Below are 15,519 nucleotides of genomic sequence, written 5' to 3'. Positions count from 1 at the left end.
GATGATCAAATTGTGGATGGAAGACAGATTGCTGAATTGCCAGGCCAAGGGAACAAGAACCACGTGGGATACAATCTATCTCTTATCCTGGGCCCCACGATACATGTTCAAGATATTCAAATGATATCAGAAGTGCACATCGGTCATGAAAATTTATCTTGAAGCCCCAAGGTGGATAATAATTTACTGGACTTAGATGAAGGAACGTGCAACGGCGGAGGTTTTGAACGAAGCAAATTTATTTAGTTTCCTTGGTAGAACCCTGTTATTCATTAATAATTTTTTCGTTCAGGTGCGAATGAAGGGCCTGAACTCTGATTGTACTTCAAGCAGGTGGTTGTGTGGAAATTAATTAAAGCCCAAGATTGAAATTGTTGTGGCACAAAGTGCAAGGGCAAAGACGCTTAATATCCTTGGGATGATACGGCAAAACCGATAGCAAATCGAGTGTGCCATTGTCCCTTTGTAAGGCCACATTGCGAACGCCTTTCATTGGCTTGAAACATCGTAAAGTCTGCGTAGATGCCATTCATTCAAGCATTGAATAGTATATTCAATGCCTTCGAAGAGTCATTCAGTTCATCATTCCATGAATAGAAATTGATGTGGCTCTTGAATCTCACTAACTTTTCTTATGTGTTCAGAAGGTTTCAAATACATGAGAAAATCGAAATGTTCAAAGTTTGTTTGAGCACGTGGGATAAACAAAGCCCTTCAATCGTGGACTACGTAACTGAGGGTATTTCTTGACTCACATTTTGATGCGACCTTCACCCGTCAATTTGGACTCACTAATTTCGCAACGAAGTCAGGTTTCCGGACTTAGAATACCGGGAAAGATAATACTGCGAAGAAATGGAGTCAACTACAGTAAAGCTCACTGGGCCTGGCAAATTTTGTGGACCCATAAAATCTATTCCAGTTGCAAAACTATTTGGTAATGAGCGAAGCACTTTTCTTGGCGATACTTTTCGGCCCACGTCGATGAAATTTAACTTGTTACCCATGACAATATGTTTTCCATGAATTGTGCCTTTATCAAAGAGTCTCTTGTCACGATAGATGGCTGGTTAAGGACAGAAAAATGTTTCGATTGCCATCAACCCAAAGAGGAAAGTTTGCCAAGCGCAAAAAATATCAGCATTCAAGCCCTCAAGGTTATATTTCCAGTCTGTGTCATCTCTGACACATTTTCGAATGAGATTTCCTTCTTTTCTCAATTCAATGAGCTCGTGTGTCATTGGAATACGAAATGATGAAGAATGACTCTAATAAGAGGGGCTTTGTGAACGATTGGTTTTCTTCGAAGTCGAAGTCGACGATCATTCTTTCACGGATACACGATGAAATTGGCGTTGGAGAAATTACTCCATAATTGGCTTCCGCGATCAACGACAATGGATGGCATTTTAAATGCCCTTTCGCCGTCGTCTCTTAGCCAAACACGTCCAATTGGACATGATGCTGTGCTATTTCTCACATTCAATCTTTCCTAAATATTTACATAAAATTCGAGACGCTGGCAACGGTTTTTTCCCCTCTCCACTTTGTACATATGTAGGTTTTATGCTCATATCCTCCGCTGAATCGGGTGAACGGACTCAACGAGGGGCTTTTTTATACAGCCTACAATGGATGTTTACTTTAGAAATTGGTGTGAAAATCGAGTTGGAGCAGGAAATTAGGAAACGATTTCCGTCGTCCGTCCCGATTCAGGACACACAAGTGCGTGGGAATTGACAACTGAAAGGAAACGGGTTGTTGCAACATTCCGAGCTGAATGAAGGTGTGTGTGTTTGTGTATTTTTCAACTCTTTTTCACCTGCCAACCAACCAACAACCAGTCCAGTTGAGTTGTGGCCATTTCTATCCGACCTTTCAGCTCTGAAGATACAAGCTCTACTCTACCGAATCCAAACCTCAATTCATTGCAGAACTCTTGAAAGGTGAGCATGAAAACGATTGTCTTATGCAGATGAACTTGCGGGCAGAGAATGGCTGCCAACAAAGAGAGTCTAAAAAGGTTTTTTGCTCCCTACTAACATTATGCTCTGTGCCTTTGCCAGGAATTTCAATGGTCCTCGGACGGGAAGCGGATTTCCCAATCGTGTCATTTTGGCTTAGCTTCATCCGTTAGTCGAGTGAATACAAATGCACATACTCCACTGCATTAGAGGGTGATTCATCAACCAGTTGGTCCACATAACAAATTGGATGATATGGCCAAGCTGATATTTTGGCTTGCAAAACCATTGCAGAATTTCTCCGGAAAACGAAATCGTAGACTGGCATTTTTGGCGAGTGAGCAAAGCCCTCCAAATGGCTCTGAAGAAAGGTATGCTTCCCAAGAGGTAATAGTCGAATGCTCATTCAAGCAATGGCCCCTCAAAAACGTTTTTTTTTTTAGATGTATGATAGGCTTGTAGCTAGTTATTGCACTTGAAATGCTGCTGTGAAGGACACAAGGATTTTCAACATGATGAGTATGAGTGCGGGGAGCCCCATTTGAGTCTCAATTGTTGCTCAATTAAGGAAACATTTATAGCGAAGGACATTTTTTGTGGCCGACAGTTCAACTCAGTTCGTTTAGACGAGTTCCCCGACAATGTCTGGATTTTGAGGCACTTAAATGGGGGAAGAAGGCAAACCAAGCAGAAACTACACATTTCTGACGTTTGTCACAAATTCATCCCCACTTAAAGCTAAACCAGTCATTCTCCTCTCCATCCCACCGATGTACACAACGATAATCCGTCAGCTATTTCAGTTTGCTGGGCTTTTGATCTAATGAATCATTATGAAGCATCCATTTTTTTCCCGACTCACATCCTACAGAGGTATAATTAAAATACTTCTTTACGGCGAGCACCTAAACAGGTCTACCCTACCAGCGTAAAGTGAATTGGAGACGGATGCAGATGGAAAGTTTCCACCATAAATCTGGTTTGGTTTGGCGCCAGGTTTCGATCCTGGCTTCGATTGTCTCCACCCTTTCTGTCCTAACCAATGGCGGGCCGGATCAGATTGGCTTGTCTTTGACATGATTTGTTATGATGACCATTTGGATCTAATTTTTTCCAATTGTCCCATGTCGAGCAGCGAATAATTAAGCCTCCTCCTGATAAATGAATGTGAAGACTAGTGGGCGGAAAACATCATTGACGAACAAAGAATATGAGAAAAAGTTCATTGGACATCTTTATTCGTTTTCAATAATTGATGCTTGATAAGGGATAACAAATGCAAAGGGTCGTGGGCTTGAATCCAATTGATGAGGATGGGGAACGACGATGACGGGAATCGACACCAGTGAGGTGAATAGTAAGAAATATATCACAGATCAACAAACACCTTTGTGTTCATCAGTCATCTGGTTGGAATTTTGGGGGCCAAACCCAATTCTGAATGAATGCTCTCCGAGAATAGTCTAGCTGCCTCAATGGACACTAGATATTTGAGGGGGTATGATCATGACGACGACGACGACGTCTGCTCACTACAAGGTAGTAGGAACAACGGTGCTGTTGTTGTTGTTGTTGTTGTTGTTGTTGTTGTTAGCAGTAGAAGTAGTTGTTGTGGGCAGCTCTGAGTCAGTTTTTGTTGGAGAAGAGATGTTTGAGCTTGGAGCCAAAACTGCGACGCTCTTTGCAACGGGCCGTGAAGTTTCCTGTGTCGTTGTAGAGCTGGATGGTCTCGTAAATGGGGGCTGGCACCTCTACCTCGATTTCTTCGTAGGTCTTGTCGGCGGTGAGACGTTGACACTTGATGGTTATCATTTTCTCGGCTTGACCTTTGGCATTCGAGGATGACGACGTTGACGAGCGTCTGCCAGCTTTTGGGGTTTTCGATCCACCATATGACGAAATGGATGGGATGGAGGTGCTACTTCGAGTCTTGGAGCTCAAACTGGCCGATCTGGAGCTGCCCAAGCTCGGCGTCTTGGGCGATTCGGAGTGAGATCGATTCAGTTTGGGTGACTGGAAATGGCTGAATTGGTCCCAAAACTGTTCCACGGAGCCCAAATTGTGATTGAAAAAGTTGTCGCCTCGCTCCAAGGAGTCTTCCGGTGAGATGATGGAGAACCGCTGTTTCTTATTCATCTTGGGAGAGGGAGTCAAGGCCAGATGTTTGGGAACGATTTTGCCCATGGAGGCCAAGGCCGCCACTTCAAAGGCCGATTGGGAGGTTCTCCCCGAGGATCGGACACTCGTCTCCACGTACATGAGGGCAGCGATCTGTTGGCTGAAGGTCAATGCCTGATCAGATGACACGGGGGCTTTGCCCTGCTTGGACAATGATGCCAAGGAGTCTCTGTCTCTCCTCATGTCAGACTGGCATCCCACTAGGATGATTGGAGTGGAGGGGGCCACGGCCCGAACCTCGGGACACCAAAAATTGAGGGCAGCAAAAAGCGTTGTCGGGTCTGAGATCTTGTAGCAAAGGAGAAAAACATCAGCTTCGTTGTAGGCCAGATTTCGAGTCGCGGTGGCTTGGTGGGAACCTGTGGATAAAATAAGAGACAGATAAGTAACCCCGCATAACTTGTCAGGCTCGAAGAGGTGCTACAAGTGCTGAGTTGGCTTCTTGGTTAGAAACTCATTGCTTTGCCTACCAAGACATTACTGAAAGGCTTCTCATTCTGAAACGAGCTTTTGCATTCCTGGCTCATACCCAAACTGTTTTGGTTCATAGCTCTAGTCAGGCTCAATCCCAACAAGTCTTCTAGTGAAGTCGCTCAATGTCGGTCCAACAAGTCATCATTGGGCCTTAAGAATCGAGTATCCTTGACAAGGACGAAGCCTCCAGTTTTGCATGTGTGATCTCGTTGAGTGCACTACCAACACACCCGTACTAAGAGCTCAAGGAAGGCGCTCATCATCTTGTTAATCGTTTTGGTAGTGGCGAGTTGCTAAAACCCGAACGCTATGTGGGCAATCACTTCTCTGATTGTTGTATTTCAGCGTCACTAAGACTGAGATTGATAGGACAACTCTTTATTTGGAGGCGCCATTAGAGCTCACATCCGGTCTATACTCAAATACAAAATGTGCCCTGACAAGTATTTGAAGCCCTAATGGCCATGGTAGCCCCAAAGAATCCATCCAATGACTGCTCAAGGTGGCATGTGAGAACCCACAACTAATCGCGTTTTGGGTCGAAAACTTGATCAGACCTCGGAAGAGGGAGAGAATGGCCTTCCTTTTCAATCGCGGATGCGTCAGATATATTTACAAATCAATTTGAGCTCAACCGACGTCTTTTCGACTAGTTGCAACTTCCTCGTTGACTCCCAAAAATATTCAAGCATGAAAAGAAGCTCGACATGGGTCTCAGACAATCTCTTCTTACCTGTGGTGTCCCAAATGGTGTATTTAACTCGTCTATTGGCAACCATGGCCGTGCTGGAGATCTTTTCAAACGTGGTAGCCCGGTAGGTCTGCAAAAGAACGGAGTAAACTCGATTATTATCATCTTTATGGCTATGATTAGCATATGATGGCCCTTTTGTGAATATCTGGCCTCGGGAAGCTAATGCAACATCTCTAAAGATTGCATTTTGTGGCACGTTCAAACTTGAATCATCCAAATCTCTCGAGTAAGTAATGACGAAAAGTCGTCTTCTTCAGCCCTTTGGGAATAGTAAATCTTGATTCAGACCAACATTTGGGCATGGCTAATTATATGGACGACTCCCAAGATAAGTCAGGGGAGAAATGGGCCAATGGCCATGTCGACAGGGGCCTTAATAGAAAAATCAGACTTGCTCAACAAAGACATGTTCTACCGCTGACACGGATATACATAATCATCCCGGGGCTAATCATAAAAGACGAAACTGAAATTGCTCCAAATAAGAGCTTGTTGTACTCGTATGTGAGAGTCCGGCCCCAACCAGATCATAGCAGGAGTTCTTAGCGGAGTAGCAGAAGGATTGCCACATGTTTCAAGAGGAAGATTACCTCCATTGAGAACGTGTGTACAAAGAGAACAACGCCACACTCAGTTCAGATGGAGAAAGAGCCCCAGAGCAAAAACGTGGAAAAAGTGAAGACTCATGGATAACAATTACCATCTTGAGATAGAGAGTAGCTAATGCACCCAAGTTCAGGAGAAAACATTTCCATCCCTGGGTGTACACTGCGGGATCGAGTTTCTCAATCCTATTTACATAACAGGCTATGAGCAGGGTTCAGCACTGAGTTGGGAATCATTTCAGTTAGCTCACCAAATTTGAAAAGATGGTGTCCGATTACTGCAACCTCTGATCTCGACCATTTGTTCCCTTCCCTCTTTGTTGGTCATTTGGTGGTAAAACTTGTGGAACTACGCATATTTCTACACTTTCTACAGGGGAATAGTGTGCATTTAGCGACCATTATCCTCATCATCCTCATCGTCATCTTCCTTTCAAATGAGTGGGTTCAGACATCAGAGCCAAAGGATTTAAAGTCATTAATAGCACAAAGGCTTGAAGAGGATTCATTTTATCACCAGAAGCTCTTCTTGTCATTGTGTCTCTAAGTGATACTTTTCCATGAGAAAATTGGTTCACCAACCAACCAACCAACCAACAACCACCGACTGACTAACCAAGCACCACCCTGGCCTGAACATTGAAGAACACTTGGGACGGTTCCGAAGGCAAATTGTTATTGCCGTTTCGTGTCATGCTGGACAGGAGGACCATCGTAATGGTAGTTTGGTCCAATGCAAACCCCCTTGCGGCCTCACTACATTATTGTCACATCACAAAGAAATTTGTTATTGAGGTTCGAATTCATCGCTCTCGATCCTGACACTTTCTCTACAAATGGTGTTGTTGCTCTATCGATCTTCTGTGAACAAAACCTAGATCAATCCCAACTCGTAAATTGGTCACCCTTCTCCTTCACTCAACCCCGGTCAATACTTCAGCCAGGCCAGTTTTATGGCGGTAATCTTTGTGGCATTTAAGCCACTAAAGCAATATTTACTTGACAGAGGATTAGCACGAATTGAAAATTTTCCACCCCTCACAGATAAAAGTTTATGCATCCCCCACTTTTGAGCCATCTCCTTTGTGCACACATGTAGGTTCATGTACCAAAGCCATTATCTGCCCACATGTATGGAGAAAAACCCGTGGTGCAGATTGCTTTTGCCCCATTTGTACAGCGGGACCGTACTGTTCTGTATATCATTGCTCAAAACTTGAGGCGAGTATCGAGACCATCATCGGCGTGCACAGGCAATCTCGAAGGTCGCTTGCCAAACGTCTTCGTTTTGGGGGCTGTAAATTCTCAATGAGTGGGGAACATTTGGGAAGAGAATATGAAGAAGGAAGTGAGGTAACTTGGAACTGGAGACGATGAAAGTCCATAATTTTGCAAGATCCTCCACCAAAAAAAGTCTGGCGGTAAGTGTGAATGAGCGGCCCCCGAACGTTTTATGCAGATTTCGGAAATGATATATGAACCACAAAGACACATTCAATACCGTTCTGGGAACTGGAGATGCCCATGGAGCCTCCATGGGTACATGGGTAAACGAAGGAAGTTGTCGGTTCGTTTCAGACTCAAAAGAGCCGATCTCAATACATGTTCGTGTCCGACCAAGAGGAGACAATTGGAGATGACTTCCCCCAAAATAGAAGACAAGCTTGGATGATCAAAGCTTCCACCTTTTCCTTCACGGCCAAGGTGATCTTGAATTGGAGATGAGACCAAGGCCATGCCAGGCAATAATGGGTCTCCACTCGTCCAATTTAGGTCGACCACCGAGTTAACCCAAGTGACCAAGCTACTTGAGAACTCCTCATCTTTATGGGAGGGAAGTCCTTGATCCTAGTTTGGAAAACGTCAGTTAATTTGTTCGAATATTGGAGGCCAATTACGTAATGATAAGCAAACCGTTCGGTTGGTTGGCTCACTTAAAGGATATTGGTTGCGCGTGAGCTCTTGAGATTGACAAATACGTTGCAAACGTGTGATGGCACATGTTGGATGCCTGACAGCCGACAAAGTTAACCATTGTGTAGTTGTGAGATGAATGATGTTATGCAATCTATACCTCGCAACGTGGGCTTCTCTACATTTTAGTGGAGATGATAATTGCAAAATAATTTGTCCGTCTATCAAACCAAGATTCTCAAATGGAATCTACGGACCATCCTTCTCCGCCTCCTCCTCTCTCCCTCCCCATCGCCTTGATCTTATCTCCCAACCCAAATATTCATCTCAATCAGTAAGAATCGGTATTTGGAACTCACTTAGGGCTACAACTGTGGACATTCTTGAACTTCCATTTCCCTTGACTTGGCGTTCTATATGTCCAGCAGGATTTTTTTTTGTAAAATCATGATTTCTTTCAAACTTGGAGCCCATCTCAAATCGACAGCTGAACCAGAAAACATCCACATTCTAGCGTGTTCAATACACACACACCCTATTATCAAAGATCGGATGACGCGGCTAGGTACATGGAGGTTGGTGTTTGGCGTTACCCCCCATCTTAATACGGCCTTGGGCCCAACTTTTGAACATGCTTGTCTTCCGTTTTCCAACAACAAAATCTCGCATGAATAAGATCCACGCTACTGATGCTTCCTTTTGAACATTTGCTTGATTCAGATCTCGTATTTATTATGGTTCTAGCCTTGTTCGTGATGAATAGAGATGTGCTGTGGCCCAAGAGGGGCGAGCGATTATTCAAAGAACGTCCGTAAAACCCAGGGAAGTACGTTCAGCCCTTGGCATCATGCCTTGAATCCAGTCATGCATTACCCAAGTTATGGCACACGACGATGCGAGAACAGAGACGACTGGAATTGTCTTCTTCTCCAATGCCAAAATCCTGTCAACGGGCAATTTCATCCTTTTGAGCGACTACTCCAAATCGTTTCAGCACGAAATCCGAGGACATGCGGTGACGGCATGCTAGAGCATTCATCAACCAACTTTTGGGCCTCAAGGAGGGATAATGATTCAATTTATTTCAAAACGTGTCCTTGGATAGCATTCAAATGAAATTGGATGCATGCACCAACATCCAAAGGCTGTGAGCTCATCATCATCACCAGGGTCAAGTCACTAATAGCATGATGCAACAAGTTCTTACCTCAGTGAATTTGGAATGAACATATCGGTTGACCAGAGCGGTCTTGCCCACTTTGGCGTCTCCAATGAGCACCACGTTGCAATCGTGACGGGCTTCCGCCAATCGATGTCGCACACTGCCCATATTGGTTACTTAGAACTAAGTAAGAGTTTGAGTATCAAGTAGCCACACTCGTCAAAGGCTTATCTTTAGATTTGGCTGTCCTCTTCACGATCGACACCGCACGCTTCGAGATTCTGAGGTAAACTGGAATGTTTTGCTTTGCTGGTGGACTCATGGACTATGAAGTCGAAGAAGGGACGTTTTGCTCCCCGCTCTCGTGTTTAACTCTCGTTCATTTTTCAGCGCCCAGACCAGCCCCATCAGGCACTCCTCTTCCATTCTCGAGCTTTGGAGATAGATTCAACGAGGGCAAACCGGGGCGAACTTCTGTCAACACCCTCCCGAAACTCTGGGGCTGCTCGGCTGCCAAGTTCCTCGCCTCCCTGCCCGTCCTCGCCATCGCAGAAACACCGGTTGTTGGGGGGATGTTACGTTCTGCAACTACTGAGAAGCAAAACTCAAAATGGCTGCCCAGAACTCGAACGTGGGGAAAAGAGTGACCATTGGTTGGGGTTAACCAGTTCTTCTTTGGTCAGCAGCCTCAGCCCAGTTCTTGGGGGTTGGGGGATGATGGGGCGACAGTGAGAGGTGCGATCCAGGGTTTTGGGGCAACGGCAGTGACACCCCCGTCAATGGCAATTCCAACATGAAGCTACAACCCTCTGTTCTTCCAAGGCACAGGTTTGATGGCCGTGGTAACCAGTGTATTATTCCTCATCCAACCAGCTTAGAGTTGAAGAGTGGCCGGCCAGATACACTTTCCGTGGTGGATGAGATCCTGGGAATCTCGCATTCTTTGGCCCCAAGAAAGGAGGTGATTTTGGAAGTAGAGAGAGATAAAGAGAGAGACGAGAGAGCTTCTGGAATGAGTCTCGGCGTGACTACCTTGTGATTAGAGCGTTTGTCGAAAATTGACCCAAGACAATCAGGGGTGGACAAGGGATGGCTGGGGAGAATCCCTCCTGGGTAGACGGGGAGAATGAATGCAATAATTCATTTACCTCACGAGACGGTCTGATCATCAAGCCAGCCATCATTATTATTGTAATTCAAGGATGGCTTCGAAAACAAGGTTGTGGAATGTCCGATCATGCTGCGCTAACACTATGATTTTCACGCTTCTGAAACTTACCCACGTTTCAGCTACCCCCATAGCCTCATTTATCTATATTGGTCATTTGTCTTACACTTATAACTGTTGTTCAAAAACAATCCAAGGGGATTTGGTCCCGCTTGTGCTTTTGGCCTTAAATGTGAGACACATGGAGACTTTGAGATGCAAAAAAGTTCGAATGTTCAACAACTATTTATTGCTCAACTTGTGCCCTTTTATGCTTGGCATATCGTAGTCCATCCCGACCCTAGAACTAACTAAACTGGGCAACGTGAGTATGTCTAAAAGCATCGTGTCCGGTTTTAGAGCCTTGGACATTGAATATCTCACTATCTTGTGAAAGTACGACGAAAATGAGTATTTCTTGATTTGCAACACCAAACTAATCTGGATCTCGAATCAAAAGAATGTACAAAAAGAAATCTAGCTTATTTGTCCAATCATCTTGGGGGCCGATATAGCCTCTAGTCACGATAACTAAAACGACATTAAGATCCCTCCTCCTCCTCTCCTACTAGATCTTTATCATTGCTCTAACTTGATTCTTCGCGTCTTTGCCAGGAAAATCGAATAGCCACTCTAAGAGTTCTCTGACCTTCGGCTCTCTGTCTCATTTCGGCGCTCAAGCTTTGTGAAGTGAATATTTCATAAATTGTTAAAGATGGACCCATTGGACATGAGTCCCCTCTTCTCTCTAGTCCCTAATGATGAGAAATGAGACAAGCAAGATGCCTTTGCAAGTTCCCAGTTTCCTATTTGTGTCGAATTCAATAGACCAGCCCTTCGTGGGCACAGAGAGGCCAATTAATGTTATGTGTCCATGTTTCCATATATAGCTGAAATTACACAAACACCAGACAGGCCAAGCAGCCATAATTAGTGGGTCCTCCTGGATGAAGACTGCACCTCTGCACTAGAATGACGCTTCCTTTTGAAAGAGTCGAATCCAAAGGGAGACGAGTCTTGGGCCTAAATTTTGGTGAGAGTCCAAGAACGTTGCTGAATGTGCCACCGATTAACAAATTTGAACCGGAATTCCGCCAAATAGAGAGAGAGGGAGGCCTCATGTGAAGGGAGGTTGAACAAAGACTTTATTATTAATGAACTTTTACAGATTGGCCTGAGGGGGCAAAATCATAAAATCCGTCCACTTCGATCCGGGGGAAGCCCTGTCTTGTAGTTATCCGTGAACACCGATCAAAAGGTCCAAGTTGGAAGTCATTTATCTCGCATCTTTTGCCGCCTCATACCCACATACATGACTTATCTGTGGGGACCAACTGGTTATGATCATTAGCCAAAATGTTAGCCGGAACTTGAGAGTCAAACATGAGTCAAATTGGACTTAGGTTGGAACCTTGCAGGACCTCCCGTGTGCGTTGCATTCATAAATGTATATTCAAGCCCGGATCGCAATTGCTCGCAAGATTTATGGAGCGTCATCTCATTAGCCGCTTGAACTGAACTGCCTTTCGGAGGTTTGCCAAATTTGGATTGTCCCTAGACTAGTTCAGTTCACCATCATTAACGGCGGGTTTCCATTTCTCACCATCAAGTTTCTTGAGCCGCCTGCACCCCTCCAACTGTTTTGTTGGAGTGTGGGAAATTATGAAGCCCAGAATGAGTGGAAATAGTAATCAGACATGAAATCAGAACAAACATTTCTAGCTTCAGGAAGTGGAGTGTGTGAACAATTTGGCCGAACCATGAGTCGAAGAGGAACCACGGAAGAGAAAAGGCCCAATTTGGAAGCTTCGTTCACTTCTGATGTTCTCCATGGGATGAAGAGAAGTAAACACGAAAGTTTGCATGCAAATTGACGCTCATATGCTCAAAACACCGGGTTTGGGATGTCTAGGAATGGCATCTCAATCTTGTAATATGCTTGCTTGCAAGGGTTGAACCGAGGTGAGTGGGGCCAGAGACTGCAATGGCTCGATCATAATACCAATGATCAACATAATAAATCATTTATCTTTGCTTCCTGCTCGATAAGCAAATTGCGAAGGCTGCCTCTTTGTCTACAGATCATGTATCAAATATAAAACGTGAAAAATCGGCCATCAGGCTTGGCATGATTCCGTTTGTTTCTTGGACCCGGAGGCCTGAACTTTTTATCCCATGCACCTTCATCGATCTCATTGATTAGTGATATTCGGACACGAAACGAATCATGATCGAATCGTAAAACCCACTTCCGTTGTCCAATTCGAAGCAAAATAATAAATAATGAAGTCGATTGGGGTTAGCCATTCTCAACAGCCCTTTTCCTTCCTTCACTCTAGTTTGCAGGGTTCAATTATCAAAAACATGAGAAGACATTGTTGTGTTTGAAATGCTGGGTGCCTCCGCATGAAAACTGACCCTCTCTGCAATCTCTCCAATTGAATTTTATCTCTCGAAAATGCACCGAGCGAATTTCATCGCGATGAATTCCGAACATATTTCTTAAGCCCGCTTGACTTTCCATTCCTATCCTGGTTGTTTCAAATACCAAACCCTTTTAACACCGTTACCGATTGGTCGTTCGTGGTTTAAATTTATGAACGTACCCAAATCAACCATTATTTGTACAACAGTTTTTTAAGAGAGTTGTGGGGAAACTAACAAAGTGTAATATTAGATTGAAAGTACGATAAAATGTGTGAGAACAATCAGTATTTTACAACAATTTTATTTGAAACATTTGAAGGGAGATGGCTCAAATACAAAGATTGTGGCTGTCAAATGTAACGCTTAAATCTTTGAAACAAGCAAAAGGGTTGGAATTCGTCTGCTCATCTATCTTCTGTCTGAAGCCAAATTCCAGCTTAAAATTTCATTGCAAATGTTTTGTCTTTGAAAAGACTGGAGTGCACGCAAAAAAGAAAATGCTTGTGAATGATTGCACACTTATTCTGTACCACCCCGCATGACCACAGTACAATCTGAAAAAAAGCACCAATTTGAATTATAGTGTAAATTATATCCAAAAATTTCATCCAAAGATGAGGTTTTTCAGTTAAGATAAATTTTATTAAAAGGTCATCAAACATTGTACTCGTTTTTGAAGATCATCTTCAAAACTGTCAATCTTATCTCCAAGCAGAACATAGATTGTCATTGCATTTAAACCCGCCAAAACGTTGACCAGATAAGAATGCTCAGATTGAGAGTTGTTTCTGAATGAATGGCTAATCTTTGACAAATTCTCTACTTTTTATGAACAAATTTGGTCATGATTGATCATATTTCCAAACGTTGATCATCAGTCTAGTAAAATTCTCCTACTTGTTTTTGCTTTGACCCGTTGCTGAATAAAGGTATGACATGGTATGAATACTTATGTAAAGCGTAACTGATAACGAAGATGAATTATTTGCTGCACGAGCATGAGCAATCTTGTCATTAAGCCACAATAAGCTGAATCACGTGGCAATTCCTTCTGTTGTACCCCGTTACCAATCAGCTACTAACTATATGAAACGTAAATCTACTACATCTATCAAGTCGTTTGGTTATACCTCCAACACATCTGTTTCTCCTTGATAAATTTTAGCTCAGATGATTCAGAGAGAGATGAACAGAAGACAAAATAGGCTTTTTATTCATATAAAGTGGGATAACGAGACTTGACAACCACCTGGGTAACAATGTCAAATGTGCAACTTCTTTTTTTTTTATTGGAAACAAATTAATTCAAGTTGGTGACTTTTCTCGAGCTCAAAACGCAGATGTGCTTGTTCCTACCAAAGTGACAAGGGCAATATTTTTCATTGTACTGGTACGGATTTTCAGTAGGTTAAAAGGCACCTCCGTCTAGGGCACCATTCAATCCATAGTATTTTTATCATCAATTGTGAATGAGGACTTATAATTTTGAGCAATGGGCCAGCAATGGAGTTCTCCAATGCTGTTCATGTGGGATCTTGACAAGGGGAACAATTTTCGTTAAGGAAACTGACATTGTTGGTGTCCAAAAGTTTTTTTTACCTCAAATTGGTTGATTAAAGTGGGAGTGATATTTCAATAGAAATCTGCAGGGTCAGTGAAGGCTATGCCCGAGATTCCAGGAATGCAATGAAGCAAAGTCTAGTAAGATAGTTAGTTGATCGTTCATCTTAGTCGCGTTGCCTGAGAGGCAACCGTTTATTTGCTCATCATCATACCACAGAATTCGTCAAAGTCCATAGTTCCACTTCCATCCTCGTCGATCTCCTCGATAATACCGTCCAAGTCCTCGGTCGTGAGTCTCTGATCGAGTTCGGAGATGATTTCGCGCAACTGATCCGTGGTGATGTATCCATTGGCGTTCTTGTCGTAGATCCTGAAGGCCTCTTTCAACTCAGCCTTCATGGTGTCCTCGTCAGGCTCTTCGACCAAGAACTTGGCGCAAAGCTGACAGAACTCGACGAACTCAATCTCGCCTGAACCGTCCTCGTCGATTTCCTCCAAGATGTCCTTGAGCTCCTCTTTCGAGGGTCTGAATCCCATTCCGCGGAGAATATCGTCCAAGTCATTGGATGAGAGGAAAGCCACGTTCTTGACGTCGAACATGTTGAAGCAGATCTTCAGGACTTTGATCTCATCCGTCTCCAGACTGGTCATTTCTGTGATGCCTTCGAAGTCGATTCCTTCGAATGTCTCAGTCTTTTGGGACGACATGTTTGGAGTGGTTGTCTAGTGAAGGGTGTTGGTTGAGGTAAAGGCACAATTGCGCTAAAACAATCAATTAATCATTTAATCAATTGTATGTACAGATGAGAGTCCAATGAACACTCAAGCCTCTGTGCCTGCCTGACGAATGAGATCACGACACCACTCGCTTAGTCCTGATGACACCCCAAGAACATCTTTAGATTGATCAAGCTTACCTGGAATGGATCGTGACGGTTTCGAGGACCACTAGCAACTGAGGTTCCGGCCTCAGGTCGTCCTGCTTGCATCAGGTGATGTCCTCCTGATCTAGAGTACATATCACATTGGAGATCGTCCAGCCGTTCATAGAGTCATTGTTATGCGCTGGCGAACCCATAAGTGTTTTCTAATGCTCAAGCTTTTTGAACAGCTATAAGAATTGTCGTCCGTGTCCGGCAGCTCCCTTGGGCGCCGAGGGGTCGTATATCTCTCGTAGTATAGTAAAAGGTAGCAAGCAGGACTCGTAGTGAAATCGCTCCTCCTCCATATATTCTACTCAAGTTCTCACCTGTGCGGCCGTGACAAAGGCT

The 15,519-nt window shown here is 43.9% G+C and overlaps 2 protein-coding genes across 2 annotated transcripts; both read right to left on the bottom strand.

Annotated features, from left to right (window-relative positions):
• Positions 1-3,173: 3,173 nt before the first annotated feature.
• On the bottom strand, positions 3,174-9,380 carry LOC131885958 (rho-related GTP-binding protein RhoE-like). The gene is made up of 3 exons (XM_059234173.1): positions 9,097-9,380; positions 5,350-5,437; positions 3,174-4,501 (listed from the first exon to the last, which is right to left on the bottom strand). The coding sequence occupies exons 1-3, from the start codon at positions 9,217-9,219 to the stop codon at positions 3,591-3,593; spliced, it is 1,122 nt and encodes a 373-aa protein (XP_059090156.1). The 5' UTR covers positions 9,220-9,380; the 3' UTR covers positions 3,174-3,590.
• Positions 9,381-13,873: 4,493 nt separating this feature from the next.
• Positions 13,874-15,317, bottom strand: LOC131885960 (troponin C, isotype gamma-like). Its single transcript, XM_059234175.1, has 2 exons — positions 15,166-15,317; positions 13,874-15,010 (listed from the first exon to the last, which is right to left on the bottom strand). Exon 2 carries the CDS (start codon positions 14,954-14,956, stop codon positions 14,441-14,443), a length of 516 nt encoding a protein of 171 aa, XP_059090158.1. The 5' UTR covers positions 14,957-15,010; positions 15,166-15,317; the 3' UTR covers positions 13,874-14,440.
• Between the last annotated feature and the right edge of the window lie 202 nt (positions 15,318-15,519).

The sequence above is a fragment of the Tigriopus californicus genome, chromosome 8, assembly GCF_007210705.1.
Source record: "Tigriopus californicus strain San Diego chromosome 8, Tcal_SD_v2.1, whole genome shotgun sequence".
In the NCBI taxonomy this organism is placed as follows: domain Eukaryota; kingdom Metazoa; phylum Arthropoda; class Copepoda; order Harpacticoida; family Harpacticidae; genus Tigriopus; species Tigriopus californicus.
This window is presented reverse-complemented; position numbering and strand designations above follow the sequence as displayed.

Excerpts from the sequence above, each read along its gene's own strand:
- LOC131885958 (XM_059234173.1), bottom strand. The coding sequence starts at position 9,219 with ATGGGCAGTGTGCGACATCGATTGGCGGAAGCCCGTCACGATTGCAAC. Across the intron at positions 5,438-9,096 it reads TTCATTCCAAATTCACTGAG|ACCTACCGGGCTACCACGTT; the intron begins GTAAGAACTTGT and ends GTTCTTTTGCAG. Across the intron at positions 4,502-5,349 it reads CACCATTTGGGACACCACAG|GTTCCCACCAAGCCACCGCG; the intron begins GTAAGAAGAGAT and ends TTTTATCCACAG.
- LOC131885960 (XM_059234175.1), bottom strand. The coding sequence starts at position 14,956 with ATGTCGTCCCAAAAGACTGAGACATTCGAAGGAATCGACTTCGAAGGC.